Source organism: Eleutherodactylus coqui, chromosome 8, assembly GCF_035609145.1.
Source record: "Eleutherodactylus coqui strain aEleCoq1 chromosome 8, aEleCoq1.hap1, whole genome shotgun sequence".
NCBI classification, from domain to species: Eukaryota; Metazoa; Chordata; class Amphibia; order Anura; family Eleutherodactylidae; genus Eleutherodactylus; species Eleutherodactylus coqui.
The window spans coordinates 74,081,908-74,099,790 of NC_089844.1; the positions used below are offsets into that span (position 1 = coordinate 74,081,908).

Below are 17,883 nucleotides of genomic sequence, written 5' to 3' on the forward strand. Positions count from 1 at the left end.
ATTTTTCAAAAACTGAATTTCTTGTGTCACTGCCATCTACTAAACTATCTAATCCTGATATTACCACTTAAGTCTTTGGTACTATCAAAACTCTTTGACAGCACGCCCACTGTCTGGCGGTCATATTTGATCTTTTCTTCACTCCCTACATTCAATCCAGGATTGGGACAAGGTGATTTGGTGCCCTAGGCAGATCAGGCAAATTGTCCCACGCTCATTCCCATTGAATCAGTACAAAACTTCCCAACTTGCTAAAAAAATAAAAAGTTGGAATACATTTCAAAGTCACAGGTAAAGGCTGAATGAATAAGTATTTAATCATCCAGTTCCTCACAAGTGACATAATCTAGGATGGAGTCTCTGGAGTTGTTCTCTTTCCTTTTCCATTTGGCCTAGACTGCCATGATGGTTTCTCCCAAAGACTGCAGTTTGCTGCCAAGGTATCTCTGGCCAGGGGTGTAGCTATAGAATGCACAGGTAAAAGTTTGATTTGGAGTCTGGAAGGGACCTGCTCAGACGTCATCTGATTGGAGTCATTCCTTTTTCTTCTCCATCTGGTTCAGATCTTTATGACTTTTTCTAGCTAATTCTTGCCTCTGTAGAGTTTTCTGCCAAGACATTATTTTCTGCTTTGAAAATATTGCCACACGCTGTGTCACCTGAAAATAGCGCTACTCACTGTTCCCCAGGAATGAAATAAACACTGTGCCCCATATAATAATCATAATATACACCATGTCCCTTGAAAATAACTATAGTATACAGTGTGTCCCTGAAATTAATTATAATACACACCGTGCCCCTGCAAAAAATCATGCCCTCTTCCCCCAAAATTAAGGAAAGTTATGTGTCTGTGCTGTCATGTTGGTATGACCTCTTTTAGCCAGCTCTGGCTCTTGTTGAAGTCCGTGGGGCTACTGCTCCTTACATATGCCCTCTGGGCGGCCACACTCTCGACCTGCAGTTGCTTTGGTTGTCACTGGTCATTTTTTTCTACCCGTTTGCTTGTCAGGTACAACTTGTAGTAAAAGCGGAGGCTGTGGGAAGAGTACATGCAGAAAGGCAGGGCCGGTCAGTTACACAGAGGTGGAACAGGAAAGTAGGTGGCACTGATGACATCATCTCCATGTGCAGACAGCACTGAATTCAATGGTACATAGAAAGATGATGTCCTCTTGTAATAGCAGCAAAGACCTTAGCCAATAGAACACCACGTCATAAAGATCCTCCGGGGACCAACCACTTATTTCCTGCCCGATCCAGTCTACCTCTAATCCCTGCAGCAATGAATTTCATCCGTGCCTCTCCCTGCACTGGTTGCCCATTCACTGTAGAATACAATTCATATTCATCACTCTCATCCATAAAGCTTCCCATAGTGCTGCACCATCCTATATCATCACTCATGTTTGCTTACCACTAGAGATGAGCGAACGTACTCGTCCGAGCTTGATACTCGTTTGAGTATTAGGGTGTTCGAGATGCTCGTTACTCGAGACGAGCACCACGCGATGTTCGAGTTACTTTCACTTTCATCTCTGAGACATTAGCTCGCTTTTCTTGCCAATAGAAAGACATGGAAGGCATTACAACTGCCTCCTGTGATGTTCCAGCCCTATACCACCCCTCTGCAGTGAGTGGCTGGGGAGATCAGGTGACACCCGAGTATTAAAATCTGCCCCGCCCGCGGCTCGCCACAGATGCATTCTGACAGAGATCAGGGAAAGTGCTGCTGATGCTGCTGCTATAGGGAGAGCGTTAGGAGTTATTTTAGACTTGAAGAACCTCAACGGTCCTTCTTAGGGCCACATCTGACCGTGTGCAGTACTGTTGAGGCTGCTTTTAGCAGTGTTGCACATTTTTTTTTTTTGGTATATCGGGCGTGCAGAGCATTGCGTCCTCAGTCTGCAGTCATTGTACATAGTATAGGGCCAGTACTGGTGAGGCAGGGAAAGTGGGAAAGGTGAAAGAGATATACTGTCTATATAGGCAGTGGGCTTTTTCAAACAAATTTGGGAAAAATACTATCTTTGGGCTGCCTGTGACCGTCTTGAGTGTACTGCGTGTCTGTTGGGGGTAGTAGTCCTAATTAATACGCAGCTAAGTGTTACAGCAGGCTTGCGCAAAAGTGTTCCCTGGCTCTGCGTTGCCCGTTACATCACCGCCGTCATCCCGTCCAGAGGGAAACAGTATACATATATACGCTGCCTACAGTATCTGTCTGCTGTATCAGCTCAGCCTTTAAAAACATAGAAGCAAAATACTTAAGGCCTACTAGTGGCCTTTGGACACTTGACTGGTTCTGCGCTGTGAATTCCACTAGCTCAGTCATACGCACCTACGTCTCACTACAGGCTTGCGCAAAATTCTTTCCTGGCTCTGCTGTGCATTCCGTAAGCGAAGTCAGCCTCCAACCACAGGCCAATAAGCGGCACATTTAATTACAGCGTTCTGTTTCTGCACTACTGGTAATACACCATGCTGAGGGGTAGGGGTAGGGGTAGGCCTAGAGGACATGGACGCGGGCGAGGACGCGGAGGCCCAAGTCAGGGTGTGGGCACAGGCCGAGCTCCTGATCCAGGTGTATCGAAGCCGACTGCTGCGCGATTAGGAGAGAGGCACGTTTCTGGCGTCCCCAGATTAATCTCACAATTAATGGGTCCACGCGGTAGACCTTTATTAGAAAATGAGCAGCGTGAGCAGGTCCTGTCGTGGATGGCAGAAAGTGCATCCAGCAATCTATCAACCACCCAGAGTTCTACGCCGTCCACTGCTGCAACTCTGAATCCTCTGGCTGCTGCTCCTCCTTCCTCCCAGCCTCCTCACTCCATTACAATGACACATTCTGAGGAGCAGTCAGACTCCCAGGAACTGTTCTCGGGCCCCTGCCCAGAATGGGCAGCAATGGTTCCTATCCCACCGGAGGAGTTTGTCGTGACCGATGCCCAACCTTTGGAAAGTTCCGGGGGTCCTGGGGATGAGGCTGGGGACTTCCGGCAACTGTCTCAAGAGCTTTCAGTGGGTGAGGAGGACGACGACGATGAGACACAGTTGTCTATCACTCAGGTAGTAGTAATTGCAGTAAGTCCGAGGGAGGAGCGCACAGAGGATTCGGAGGAAGAGCAGCAGGACGATGAGGTGACTGACCCCACCTGGTTTGCTAAGCCTACTGAGGACAGGTCTTCAGAGGGGGAGGCAAGTGCAGCAGCAGGGTAGGTTGGAAGAGGCAGTGCGGTGGCCAGGGGTAGAGGCAGGGCCAGACCGAATAATCCACCAACTTTTTCCCAAAGCACCCCCTCGCACCATGCCACCCTGCAGAGGCCGAGGTGCTCAAAGGTCTGGCAGTTTTTTCACTGAGAGTGCAGATGACCGACGAACAGTGGTGTGCAACCTTTGTCGCGCCAAGATCAGCCGGGGAGCCACCACCACCAGCATGCGCAGGCATATGATGGCCAAGCACCCCACAAGGTGGGACAAAGGCCGTTCACCGCCTCCGGATTGCACCACTGCCTCTCCCCCTGTGCCCCAACCTGCCACTGAGATCCAACCCCCCTCAGGACACAGGCACGACCGTCTCCCGGCCTGCACCCACACCCTCACCTCCGCTGTCCTCGGCCCCATCCACCAATGTCTCTCAGCACACCGTCCAGCCGTCGCTAGCGCAAGTGTTTGAGCGCAAGCGCAAGTACGCTGCCACGCACCCGCACGCTCAAGCGTTAAACGTGCACATAGCCAAATTGATCAGCCTGGAGATGCTGCCGTATAGGCTTGTGGAAACGGAGGCTTTCAAAAACATGATGGCGGCGGCGGCCCCGCGCTATTCGGTTCCCAGTCGCCACTACTTTTCCCGATGTGCCGTCCCAGCCCTGCACGACCACGTCTCCCGCAACATTGTACGCGCCCTCACCAACGCGGTTACTGCCAAGGTCCACTTAACAACGGACACGTGGACAAGCACAGGCGGGCAGGGCCACTATATCTCCCTGACGGCACATTGGGTGAATTTAGTGGAGGCTGGGACCGCTCACGTCCTACCCACCCCGAGAATTGCGGGCCCCAGCTCGGTGCTGGTATCTGCGGCGGTGTATGCTTCCTCCACTAAACCACCCTCCTCCTCCTCCTACGCAACCTCTGTCTCGCAATCAAGATGTGTCAGCAGCAGCACGTCGCCAGCAGTCGGTGTCGCGCGGCGTGGCAGCACAGCGGTGGGCAAGAATCAGCAGGCCGTGCTGAAACTACTCAGCTTAGGAAAGAAGAGGCACACGGACCACGAACTGCTGCAGGGTCTGACAGAGCAGACCGACCGCTGGCTTTCGCTGCTGAGCCTCCAACTGGGCATAGTCGTGTGTGACAACGGCCGTAACCTGGTGGCCGCTCTGCAGCTCGGCAGCCTCACGCACGTGCCATGCCTGGCCCACGTCTTTAATTTGGTGGTTCAGCGCTTTCTGAAAAGCTACCCACGCTTGTCAGACCTGCTTGGAAAGGTGCGCCGGCACAGCGCACATTTCCGCAAGTCCAACACAGACGCTGCCACCCTGCGCACCCTGCAACATCGGTTTAATCTGCCCGTGCACCGACCTGATGTTACCTCAGCTGTGATGGGCACTGCAATGGGATATATTTATGTACCGCCGGTGGCTTCCTGAGACCCACCCATGCTGTCGGTCCACATGGAGTTGTAACTCCATGTGTCCACTTTTAAAGAACCCCAGTCTGACTGGGGCATGCAGTGATGGGCACTGCAATGGGATATATTTATGTACCGCCCGTGGGTTCCAGGGAGCCACCCATGCTGTGGGTCCACAGGGACTTCACATTAGGGATTTGTACCTGCCAGTGTCTATGTATTAAAAACCCCGGTCAGACTGGGGCATGCAGTGTGGGCCGAAGACCACCTGCCTTAAACCTGACGTTACCTCAGCTGTGATGGGCAATGCAATGGGATATATTTATGTACCGCCGGTGGCTTCCTGGCACCCACCCATGCTGTCGGTCCACATGGAGTTGTAACTCCATGTGTCCACTTCTAAAGAACCCCAGTCTGACTGGGGCATGCAGTGTGGGCCGAAGCCCACCTGCATTAAACCTGACGTTACCTCAGCTGTGCTGGGCACTGCAATGGGATACATTTATGTACAGCCAGTGGGTTCCAGGGAGCCACCCATGCTGTGGGTGCACACGGAATTCCCATTGCGGAGTTGTACCTGCCTGTGACTATTTATAAAAAACCCCGGTCTGACTGGGGCATGCAGACACCTTGACAGAATGAATAGTGTGTGGCACATGGGTTCCCCATTGCTATGCCCAGGTTTGCAGCTCCTGATGGAGGTGGCACAGGATTGGATTTCTCATTGCTTCTGTACAGCATTATGGGCTATCGCCCCGCCCCTTTTAAAGAAGGTCGCTGCCTGGCCGTGCCAACCCTCTGCAGTGTGTGCCTGCGGTTCCTCCTCATGGCAGACGCACTAATAAATAGACATGAGGGTGGTGTGGCTATGAGGCCAGCGTGTGGCATGAGGAAAGCTGAAGGCTGCGCAGGGACACTTTGGTGTGCGCTGTGGACACTGGGTCGTGCGGGGGGGGGGGGGGGGGGTTGGGCAGCATGTAACCCAGAAGTGGCAGCGGAGTGTCATGCAGGCAGTGATTGTGCTTTGTTGGAGGTAGTGTGGTGCTTAGCTAAGGTATGCCTTGCTAATGAGGGTTTTTCAGAAGTAAAAGTTGTTGGGAAGGGGGGGGGGGCCACTCTTGCCGCTATTGTGGCTTAATAGTGGGACCTGGGAACTTGAGATGCAGCCCAACATGTAGCCCCTCGCCTGCCCTATCCGTTGCTGTGTCGTTCCCATCACTTTCTTGAATTGCCCAGATTTTCACAAATGAAAACCTTAGCGAGCATCGGCGATATACAAAAATGCTCGAGTCGCCCATTGACTTCAATGGGGTTCGTTACTCGAAACGAACCCTCGAGCATCACGTAAAGTTCGTCTCGAGTAACGAGCACCCGAGCATTTTGGTGCTCGCTCATCTCTACTTACCACCCTACCCGTACTCACTTTTCTGCTAATGACCTTACACAAATTTTTTCCTTAATCCAAACCTCCCACTCCTACCATCAAGATTTTTTCCAAGCTGCACTACACATCTCTTTAGGGAGGTTTATCATATTGCCTGATCTAGCATTTTCTCATTTACTTCTCTTCCACGCTCCTCCTCGGAACTAGACCCCATTCATCTTACTGTATCTCCACATTCTACATCCTAAGGGAACTTCATATCTCTACATATATACATACATACTGGATAGTGACTGGGTCATGTAGTTTGTGTTCCACCTATTTCCTAAGATTGTAAGTAGGGTCCTCACCCCTATTACGCTCATTGTAAAAAAAATTAAAAAAACATCAAGCATCTAGAAGGAGTTGTCCAAATTGAATGAAATTTTCTCTGTGTGATTGTAACATTAATATAAGTCAGTGATTACAATATCAGAGCAAAAGATAATTTATTGCAGAGAACTGACCCCTTGATGGCAGGCTCTAGTACCCTGTTGTACCGCCTCTAGCTTGGATACAAGATGTAATACAGGCAGGCATGGAGGCTCTAGTACCCTGTTGTACCGCCTCTAGCTTGGATACAAGATGTAATACAGGGGGGCATGGAGACTGCAGTATCCTGTTGTACCGCCTCTAGCTTGGATACAAAATGTGATACAGGTGGGCATGGAGGCTCTAGTACCCTGTTGTACTGCCTCTACCTTGGATACAAGATGTGATACGGGTGGGCATGGAGGCTCTAGTACCCTGTTGTACCGCCTCTACCTTGGATACAAGATGTGATACGGGAGGGCATGGAGGCTCTAGTACCCTGTTGTACTGCCTCTAGCTTGTATACAAGATGTGATACAGGCAGGCATGGAGGCATATAGGTTCCATATGGTATCCAGCTGCATATCGCTCCACATTTGCTGAACTGAGCTTCTAGATCGTGCAAACTCATAGGCTGTCGAAGCTGGCATCTCAGATGGTCCCATACATATTTTATTGGCGATAAATCTGGTGATAGAACAGGCCACAGAATAGTGACAATGTTGTGGAGGCATTCGTGACACCCTTGCTGTGTGTGAGTGTCATCCTGCTGACCATCACACCAGCAGTGGGCGCAGTGTGCTGCTCCACAGCAATGGCAGGATTGAGGCGCTCACTTCTACATCTCCAGACACGAACACAGCCATTGTCAGTGCCCAAACTAAACATGGATTCCTTGCTGAAAGCAACCCGATTTCACTCTTTAGCAGTCCAGTTTCTTCATTTACGACACCACTGGAAAGGGAGATGACAATGGGCGGATGCTAAAGGCAACAAATGTAATGGCAACTATGAGACTATATGTCCTTCAGCCAAGGGCCTAGAAATGCTTCCAACAGACAAAGGGCCCTGTCTGTGGATGGCGGACAACGAAACAGTTGGAGCTGCTCATGCTTGGCGGGCAGTTAGACGATCCTTTCTACTGGTGGTCTGTTGAGTACATCCTGAGCCCGGTCACCTTTTGTGCCAATACCTTTTAACAGTCTGATCAGAACAGCCCAGGGGGCAGGTAATTCATTGATACAAGCATCAAGTTTCTCGCATTCCAACAATATGCCACCTCTTAACCTCTGTTAACTGGGCGAAATCTCGTTGTGCCGTAGAGACTTGTCTAGTGGACAACAAGCTCTACACAAGTGGAAAGTGAGGTCACTACACACAAGTAGCCTATGAGTAGCCTATTATAGGCCTAGGGTGGAACCACTTTTAGGGCCTCGGGTGGGAAGGCCATTCCCCTAATTACAACTCTAATCATTTGCATATCTGAGCGGGATGTAACTGCATGCTGAGGTTTGTAGCAAAACAACAACTCCTTATAAATGTTTGATTTTTATTTTTTTTGACAAGAAGTGTATTCAAATGGTTTCTTAGTTTAACTCTCTATATAATGTCTGATTGTCTGTATGTGTACCCTTTGATTTGCAAAGTGCTGCAGAATACGGTGGCACTATATAAAGATTATTATTTTTTAGGTGGGAGGAACTAAAAACAGCATTGCTTTTTTTGTGGCATTCACAACGTAGGATCAGTAATGTCATAATTTTATAGGATGGGTCGCTACGAATGTGGCGAAAGCAATTTTGTGTTTTTTTTTCTTTTTCCCCCCATAATAAAAGCATCTTTGTTAAAATGGTGATTTTTGTTTACTTTTATTTTTTTATGCTTCAGAACTTTTTACATATATCACAGAATTTTTACAGCATGTGCTATCTCAGCACGGTACGTGTACAGTTGTTTGAAGGGATTATCTCGCCAGTGTGGCTATAACGAGTATTTCTTGCACTGGAGAAACTAATGGGCAATATCTGTACTAAAAGAATGTTTGTGTCTTACAATTTAAGGCCCATTCCCATCAGTGCTAAAGGTTTCCATTTTCTGCTCCGTTCCGGGATCAGGAAAAACGGCAACCCCTGCTACACGCTGCGCTTTGTTTCCTGCTTGTTTTAGCAGAAATAAGTGACTGAGGTTCCGAATAAAACCTCTGATGCTGAGGTGAACAAACCCGAAAATAAACATGGCTTTAGATGCTTGCCTTTGTTTAAAGCTGCCCTGGCAGTTGTCCTGACATGTTTTGTTAAAAACGTATACTCCAGAATTGTTGTTTTATGGGCAATACGTTAGAATTCTGGCACTGGGCGGTTCCTCTTGTTCATCCTGCAAATGTTGAAATAAATTTACAAAGGGGTGTTCCCATTCACCTTGTCAAGGGGGTGTGTACATAGTTGCCAATTTTTATTTTTTCTTTCTTGACAATGAATCCCAAAATCATGGACAGCCAACACTTTGACGGACAAATTGGAAAACTATAATAAATATATTAAGGCCCACGGACGGATTATCACTGCAGAATTCACGTCCAGATGCCCGCCACGAATTCCGCAGCAATGTCTGTCTATAGACATGCCATGTTAAAAGATTCTTCACTGCCCATGTGCGGAAATAACTGCGATTTTCTGCTTCTATTTTGTGCAGAAAAATCGCACGGACGGCTTCCATTGCAGTCAATGGAAACCGTCTGTCTGGCAGGAAGTCGTCGCGGATCCGCGTTATCGCTGGCGCGACTGCAGCGTCACGTCCTGCACTGCTCATTGACCGAGACACTCGCCACAAATCTGGACAGGTGAGTATAGGGTTTCTAGCTGCCACCGGGTCTGATTCCGCTACGAGATTTTGCAGTCGGAATCTGACCTGGCCATGGGCAGGAGGCCTAAGTAATATGCTGTGATATTTCATTCTGTGTTTTTGAAGAAATCAGCCAGAAGTTTTCAACTAAACCGCTGATGTGAACTTAGCTTTAGGGCGATTTCACATGACTGTATTTGCACGCACACTGCTTAGATTTCAATGGGATCATAGTCATGTCTCTTCTTTGTGCGCTTGAAATAAAACGCAGCATGCACTATTTTGGGGCGCCCATTGCAGTTGCGCAATTCCACGGGAAAAAGAACACATCTGGAACTCATTGGGCTCAGTAGCCTTTAAAATCATGGCGCACATGTATCCCGCACCGTTTGAACTGGCCCTATGAGCACAAAAAGTACAGAAATATGCGCAAAAGCTAGTTGTTCACGGCGCATATATGTCGCACTTATGATACACTTCATTTGCTTTGGGAGTGGATCCCTCACTACACTCTACCAGCTTTTTAAAAGCTGCTGCACACTACTATATTACAACTCCGTACAGCCTGGCCATACTGACACATCCTGTGCCACGTTCCATTGGTGGTGATGATGATGATGATAATGCAAAGCATATCAGTATATGAGATAATGATGTTAAGTTAAACGATAGAAGAGATCGCCTAGGAGCTCAAGGCATAGACAGAAAAAAATTATATTCACAACATTATGGAAATGCTGCAAATTGTTTGTACTGAAAATCCACAGTATTTGCAGTACAAACCATATGGATGAGATTTTAACCTAATTTCACCTACATGACGTGGAAAAGCTTAAATTGTGGATTTTAGATCTGCATCATGTCAACTGTTTGTGGCGGATCTCACCCATTGCAACGCAAAGTATCCACTGAACAATCTGCACCATTTGGTGCGGATTTTGCTGCAACGGATCCAACCAATCTGCACATACCGTAAAGCTGTCTTCACATGCACTCTCCGCAACATTTACAGTCCAAGCCATGTGGAGGAGATATCAGAAAGCTCCTTCATGTGGTGCACTATGAATTCCATGACAAATCTATTCAGTCTTTGAAAAATGCTGCGGATTTTAAAGCCGCATTACGTCTATTTATGTTATGGGATTCAAACCTTGCAATACTAGAGTTAAATCCCGCAAAAGAGAGAAAAAAACCTCAGCCAAGTCCGCACTATTTTTTAGGTGCATATTTGGTTACTGCAGTTTTCCCGTATAATTGGTGCTCAGGACCTAGTGATTATGCTGTATGTGAGGACAGCCTAAGGTCTCATTGTTCACGGGCAGGTCGGATTCCGCATGCGGGAGCCCACAGCGGAATTCAACCCGGCCCGCAGCCCTGCATACCAGTCTGGGTCTTCTTCACACAGCCACAGTGCAGAATAAAAAGAAGTGTCGTCCGGCACACCAGCACACATGCGCAGTATAGGTTTTTTTTTAAACTTCTGGTTTCCAGTGAAAGTCCAGTCCGCAGTGTCAGCTGTGAACGGCCGCGGATCAAACGGCTTCCATTGACTTCAATGGAAGTGTCCACACAGAATCCACACTAAAATGGAGCATGCTGTGATTTGTTTTCCGGACCCAAAGAGCCGCATGCTTTAACCCCTTGAGTGGCACGCCCGGAAATTTTCCGGGACGAGCTCCACTGCCCATAGCGATAAAGCCCGGAAGATTTCCGGGCTGTGTATCACTATGGGAGCTGCAGAGCACAATGCCACAGGCTGTGACAGTGTGCTCTGCCTGCACAGACCCACACAGAGCAGTGCAAGGGCTTTGAAAAACCAGCAGAAGATATTGCCGGCATATCGGCAATGTCCTGCTTTGTTTACAGGTTGCCATAGAGACCATCGGCTTGTCAGAAGCAAGCCGATGGTCTCTGTGACAGGGAGAGCTTGGTGCTTGGCTATCAGAGGACAGCTAGGCACCAGCTCTTACAGCAGAGATCAGAGAAAACCTCCGATCTCTGCTGTGTTAACCCTTTACATGCTGCAGTCTATGTGACTGCAGCATGTAAAGGGCTGTCACCATCGGACCCCCGGAATGTGATCAGGGGTCCTGATGGGTCCCTGTGGAAGTCCCCTAAAGGGACAAAAAAAAAAAAAAAGTAAAAAAATTATTTAAAAAAAAATTATAAAAACACTTGTCTCCCTTTACTTTGTAAAAAAATCAAAAATACAATCACACATGTGGTATCCGTGCGTCGTAATGACCCAGAGAAGGAAGTTAATGCATTATTTAACCCCTTAATGACATGGCCCCTTTTTTTCTTTTTTCCCCATTTCTTTTTTTCCTCCCTCCTGTTTAAAAAATCACAACTTGTCCCGCAAAAAACAAGCCCTTATATGGCCATGTCAATGGAAAAATGAAAAAGTTATGGCTCTTGAGACGCAACTGCAAAATTAGTTGAAATTCAATGATCAGACCATTTTAAAAAACCTGCCCTGGTGGGCACGACAGGGTGGTAGGAAACCCGCCACTCAAGGGGTTAATTCAGGGGGCGGACGCCCATGCTTCCATATGGGTGGCTTGAATTGCAGATCCTAATTGCGAGTGCTCTGCGTGGGGGTCTAAGGCTGCTTACACACAAACTAAGAAAAAAAAAGTTGTGCCTGAGATTCTTGGGCGCAACTCAGGTCGGACAGCACACGGATAATCCCGTCTTCAGGACCCTGCAAACATATGTCTTATTTTCGTCCAAGATTTGGGCTGCGTTTTTTTATTTTTTTTACTCTGACTTTCCGTCAGAGTAAAAGAAGGCCTATGTATATACACCCATTAAAATAAATGGTTGCCATTTCCAAAAATCAGACAGAAATATTGTCTGTGTGCAAGTAAGCAAAGGCTGCAGAGTTCGTGATATGAAGCACAGATTAATACACTTTAGCAGTCGCCAATACGTCAGGGTTGTATAGCCTGCTGTACAGTAAGCTTGTTAGCCACTATGCTGTTTATTTCACCCATGCCATTTATCCATGAAACATACATTTATGTGAATCCTGCAAACCGCTGGTTACAGATGCTGTGTGATTATAAAGAGAACCAATTTGAGACTGATATTCAACTAAAACACTTCTTGCAGCTGTCATGCAGAGTTTAGCACGGAAAAACGAATGGCCCCTGGATAGGATGCATCTCACGGTCGACGTAATGAAGAAGTACAAAGAGGAGTTCTCTCAGCCGGCCAGGGAAGGTGCCTACATCTACGGGCTGTACCTGGAAGGTAGGAGTGCATATACCGCTAATAGGTACTGCGTCACCGTACACGTCTCATGGCCACAGGCAGTAAGAAGAGACAGTTGGAGCCTCCACTCCAAACAGCCATGCTAAGCATGCTCCAGGGCTATTTACAGCGACCCTCCGATCCTGGACAAAGATGGCTGCATCGCTTCTCTGACTACCTGATGTGCATTAGTATATGACAGTATGTTGCTTTGATTGACCAGTGCTGCTCACATGGACAGTCAGGGCATCACGTAGTGTCTTAGACTACCAACAGGCATTGTGCAGCAGGTAGTCAGAGAAGAAGTGCGGCTTGTCCAGGCCCAGAGGGTTGCTTTAAGGCTAGAGACACATATCACAGAAGGGAAAATATAAAGTTAAACAATCACTGGAAACGGCTGGATACTTACTGATACAAGAGGGCAGATAGCTGCATCCCCTCAACATGCAGATGGCTAAACTGCCAAACGAGGGAGCAGATTACACCTGTGGAGGACACTGATGAGACAGCCACTCACACAACCTCCTATATACAGGGGGGTGGCTGCTTGATGTATACTCCTGCACAGAGTAGATACAAAGTGCCAGACCTTCTGATACATGTAGTCCACCATGCAGACTAGCAACCTATTAATGATGCCATAATAGTTCGGCAGGCTACACTGCACCTCAAAAACGGAACCACATTGGTACTGTCACCCTGGGCTCCCTGACGTTTAAAAGCCGCACTGCATGTGAATAATACATAATAAATGTGAGGTAATTGCAATCAGCAGGAGGGGAGGAGAGAAGAGGGAGTTTAGCTGTCACGCTGCTGAACTCCCTTCTATGGCCGCTGTCATGGGCTCCCATAGGCCATGCAGCAGCCGACGTATTCCAGCTCAAAAGATAGTTGCAGGACTATCTTTTGGGCCCGACCAGGCGTTTTTACGTCACGGGCATATGGCCATGTGATCTGATGCATTGGAATCCAATGCATCAGATCACAACATATATCGGCCGACCGTAAAACCGGCGGACCGATATACCGTTGTGGGAAAGGGGCCTTACACTTGTCCCCTAGCCATAGGATTGGGGTAAGTGCCTGATCGGTATGGGTCTGACTACTGAGACCCGCACTAATCATAAAGGACAAGGTTACTGGGTCCCCCAATTTGAATGGAGCAGTGGTCACGCATGTCGTTTTGTGCATCATTCAACTCTATGAGACTTTTAGTGATAGAGAACTGTACTCTATCTCTGGCGTTCCCATAGAGTTGAATAGAGTGGCAGTGACCATACACAATGACCACTGCATTCAAACAAGGGTATTGGGACCCCCTATTCTTAGTAGCGGTGGGATTCCCACTTATCTCCTATCCTGTACACAACACTTTTAAAGTGAATATTTAAGCCTCATGAACACTACCATAGTTCTGATAAGGTGCCCAGTAAGGTTCCATATTGCACACCAAATAAAATTAACACTATAAACCAGATCCATGTGATGTGGATCCCAAAGTGTCATATGCAGGAGCCGCTATTCTGTTGCAGAACTCAGTTTCTTATTTAGTTCTATTGGTACACTTCTTTCTGTTTACCATGACAGTCAATCATACAGAATTGGGATGGCTCAGCCTCTGAGTATTTTGAGTTGCTGGCTTGGACTGATTGAGAGGACACAGCTTGCCTGATTTACTGTAGGAGTCATTACTCTTGCTGTCATAATGCCTAGTATAAGGCAGTACCCGATTATAGAGTGTCTTCATCATTACACTCCCAGAGTAACCTGTGATGTCATCCCGTGAGTCATGTGATCTGCTGGCGTGCAGAGTGCTCATGCTACAGCAGATGCAATGGTGACTGTATCCAGCAACGAACACTTGTGTCATATACCATGTTTCCCCAAAATAAGACAGTGTCTTATATTAATCTTTGCTCCAAAACATTTATTTACCATTCCGCCCATCCTGACAGCACACACGGAGGTTGCCCTTTTGACCACCACCACCATTTCCCAGTGTTCTTCCTGTATCAACGTATACAGAGGAGAGCTCCTCATATGGAGCACTGGGAAAAGCATGCTTAATTAAGCGATGAAGACCACATTTCAGCATTGTTGAATCACCAACCCATCTTCATATACTTCAACCTTCCTGCGTATGGGCTTGACGTTCTGTGAGCAACATGGACGCCGATGCAGGGGCCCTGGATGATGGCGAGATGAGCCTCAGGTGGCACAGTGTTAAGGCAGCAGAAATGCAGTCCTAAGGTCACACTCACAACCTGAAGGTTGTGGGGTTTAATGCCTGCATGGTTCAGGTAGCCGGCTCAAGGTTGACTCTGCCTTTCATCCTTCTGAGATCGGTAAAAGGAGGATGCAGCTGCTGGGAGGTAAAAAGATGACTGGGTAAGGCAATCACAAATCACCCTGCTGAAAATCCATCACACTATGATGGCACGTAAGGAGTCAGCCATGACCAGTGCTTGCAGCAGAGGACTTTACCTTTTTTTTTAAAAAAAAATTTAAATTGAGCCTATACACTCAGCATCACTAAAAGACCCAACAGCCAGAAGAATTGGGGGGGTACAGGCAGTGACCTGTAAAGAACCCCATTTAAAAGTGCTTGATAAAATAGTCATGAGACTAGATCCCTCCTTTCCTAAAGTACTAGCACTGTTCCACAGGGAAAGGGAAATAATTTGGCCTTCCTTCTGTCAGGACCATAGAAATGACAAGAAACTGTCTACATAAACTAAACGTTAAACATGCTGTCTTACCCTACTTACAGGTCACACAGACCTTTTAGAAGATTTGATCATTTATTTTTTCAGTTTCAGGGCCAAAATAAGGACCAGCTTCCCCCTGAAGGGATAAGAGCCCACTCCATAAGGGCTGTCGCTTCTTAACCCCTTCCTGCCCCATGACGTAGGGATACGTCATGGGGGCGGGGTACTTCCCGCAAAATGACGTACCCTTATGTCATAGGGATAGCGCGAGATCATAGCAAATCTCACGCTATCCCATAGCGGGAGCCGGCTGTCAGCGATAGCCGTCGTCCCGCTGCGACAGCGGGGGGCATCAGTTGCGCCCACATGCCGTTAACCCCTTCCCTGTTGCGATCTAAGTAGATACCAACGTCCTGTATTGCCATAGCCTAAGATCGCTGTAATAAGCGATAAGGTATGGCAGGAGAGAAGTCCTGCCATGCCTTATCATAGCAATCTACAGTGCTCAGAGGGACATAGATGGTGTAAAAAAAAAAAAAAAAAAAGAATAAAGATCAAAAAATAAAAATGTAAAAAAACAGGTAAAAAATAAACTATGCTTTTTCTTATATTAGCATAAAAAAATCCCACATATTTGGTATTGACGTGTCTGTAATGACGCATACAATACATTGAACATGCTTTTTATCCTGCACGGCAATAAGTGTTAAAAAAACGCTAAAATACTGAGGCATAAAAGGTTAATTTACAGGACTTTGAATGCAGTGAGTTTAGAAAAAAAAATATTTCCAAAAAAAGGGCTTTTATTGTGGAAAAGTGGAAAAACCTAAAAAAAACAAAAAACAATTTTGGTATCGTTGTAACCATACCGACCCGCAGAAAAAAAATGGAGCGTTTCATTTATGCTGCAAAAATCTATGGCAGAATTGATGCGTTCTCTATTATCATAAAATATATATAGTTTTACAATATAGTCTATGTACCTAAAACCGGTACCAATAAAAGCTACAGTTCGCCACGCAAAAAACAAGCCCTTATAAGGCCGCGTTGACGGAAAAATTAAAAAAAGCTATGCCTGTTGAAAAATGGAGATGAAAAAATACCAAAAATCATTTGGTCCTCAACGCCAAAATAGGCCATGTCCTTAAGGGGTTAACGGGCTGAAAGCAGCAAAGCCTCAGTAGAGCAAAGCGCAAGTCACAACATGGTCTAGTGTCCACAGGTTTTCTGAGCATTATCCCTTAGATCTCCATTCTGGTAGGGAACTGGCCTTTGGGTGAAAGGTCCTCCAGACCATGCCTTTAACCCTGCTTTTGGATGGAGTATGTGCTTCCGAGCGTGGCCGGTTGATGATTAATGGCCTGCGCTCCAGCTAGGTTTGAGGCAACGATGTACAGCAGAGCATGCTTTTAGCACTTCATGCATGCTCCAAGCGCACGGATTAATATGGAACACGTACACATAAATTATGCAAATAAGGAACCTATTGACTTCTACGGGCTAAAATGGTACCAATACTGTCTGTTTGAACAAGCTGCATATTGTTTAAAACTAATATGAATTAAAATTTTAATGTAGTGTTCCCCCCCCCCAATGAGCCCTAACAGTGGTTGACCAGGCATACTAACCAATTTAATTTGACGTAGAGACAAATGGACACTGGTCACTAGTCCTATCCTAAGGCTGGGTGCACAGATACCTCTATTGATTTACATTGGCACAGCGCATTAGCATGTCCTGTTTTTGTCTATGACAAGGAATAGGACATGCGATTAGTTTTTGTTCTTCCATGCGAATGATCGTTCTACATGAAAATGTTAATCTGCATAGCCCAATAGGCTATAATGGGGCCATGTGCGGCCTCAAATACCCCGGTGCGCCAAGACATAATGGGACTTGGGCACAATAACTCAGCAATTCCAACACCCTGCATGCAGCTATTTGATATCAGATGGGGGGGGGGGGGGGGGGAGCAGTGAGCACGGACAACCACTTCAACCTAAAAATATAACGCAATTTGTTGACATTGGAAATTCTGCATTATTACTGATACTAGGAATCATTTTTTCCCCCTATTGTGTTCTATGCAGGGGCACAGTGGGACGTTCAGGGAGGGCACATTGTCGAAGCACATTTAAAGGCTCCCAATCCGATGATGCCCGTTATATTTGTGAAAGCTATTCCCAACGACAGACAAGACACAAGGAATACTTACGAGTGCCCCGTTTACAAGACAAAACTAAGGGGGTCAACCTATTTTTGGGCTTTTCACTTGAAGACCAAGGAGAGACCTTCAAAATGGATTCTTGCTGGCGTAGCTTTATTGTTAAGTGTGTAATGCTAAATTAATACGATAAACGGATAATAAAATGTAGCCGATTGAGAACAAAACATACATTTTCTTCCTGAACTGTTGGGCAAAAAGGAAAAGAAAGTCTGGGCTGACGAACAAGGTGTGCGTGTTTTGACCACAGCGTGGGCAATGCCAATTCTTGAGTTATAAGCAGAGAAAGTTCAGCAGCGAGCGACACAATCGTCAGCCTCTACGTATAATGCGCTCTCTATGCAGCTGTTTAAAAAAGGACTATAAAAATTTAATCACAGACATAAACAACCGCGGCTACGATTCAGTCACTGCAGGAACAGTGATTATCTAAACAACTTGAATATTATATGCCTTTTATATATCATCCTGCATCAAAATCATAGACAGCTGT

The 17,883-nt window shown here is 46.8% G+C and overlaps 1 protein-coding gene across 1 annotated transcript in view; it reads left to right on the plus strand.

Annotated features, from left to right (window-relative positions):
- The window catches only part of LOC136577884 (dynein axonemal heavy chain 11-like), a 390,521-nt gene extending 372,985 nt beyond the window's left edge, over positions 1 to 17,536 (plus strand). The window contains exons 74-75 of the mRNA XM_066577803.1: positions 12,318 to 12,458; positions 17,257 to 17,536. Of these exons, the coding sequence (XP_066433900.1) occupies positions 12,318 to 12,458; positions 17,257 to 17,504 (389 nt within the window). The 3' untranslated portion in view covers positions 17,505 to 17,536. The remainder of the gene's footprint in view (positions 1 to 12,317; positions 12,459 to 17,256) is intronic.
- Positions 17,537 to 17,883: the final 347 nt, after the last annotated feature.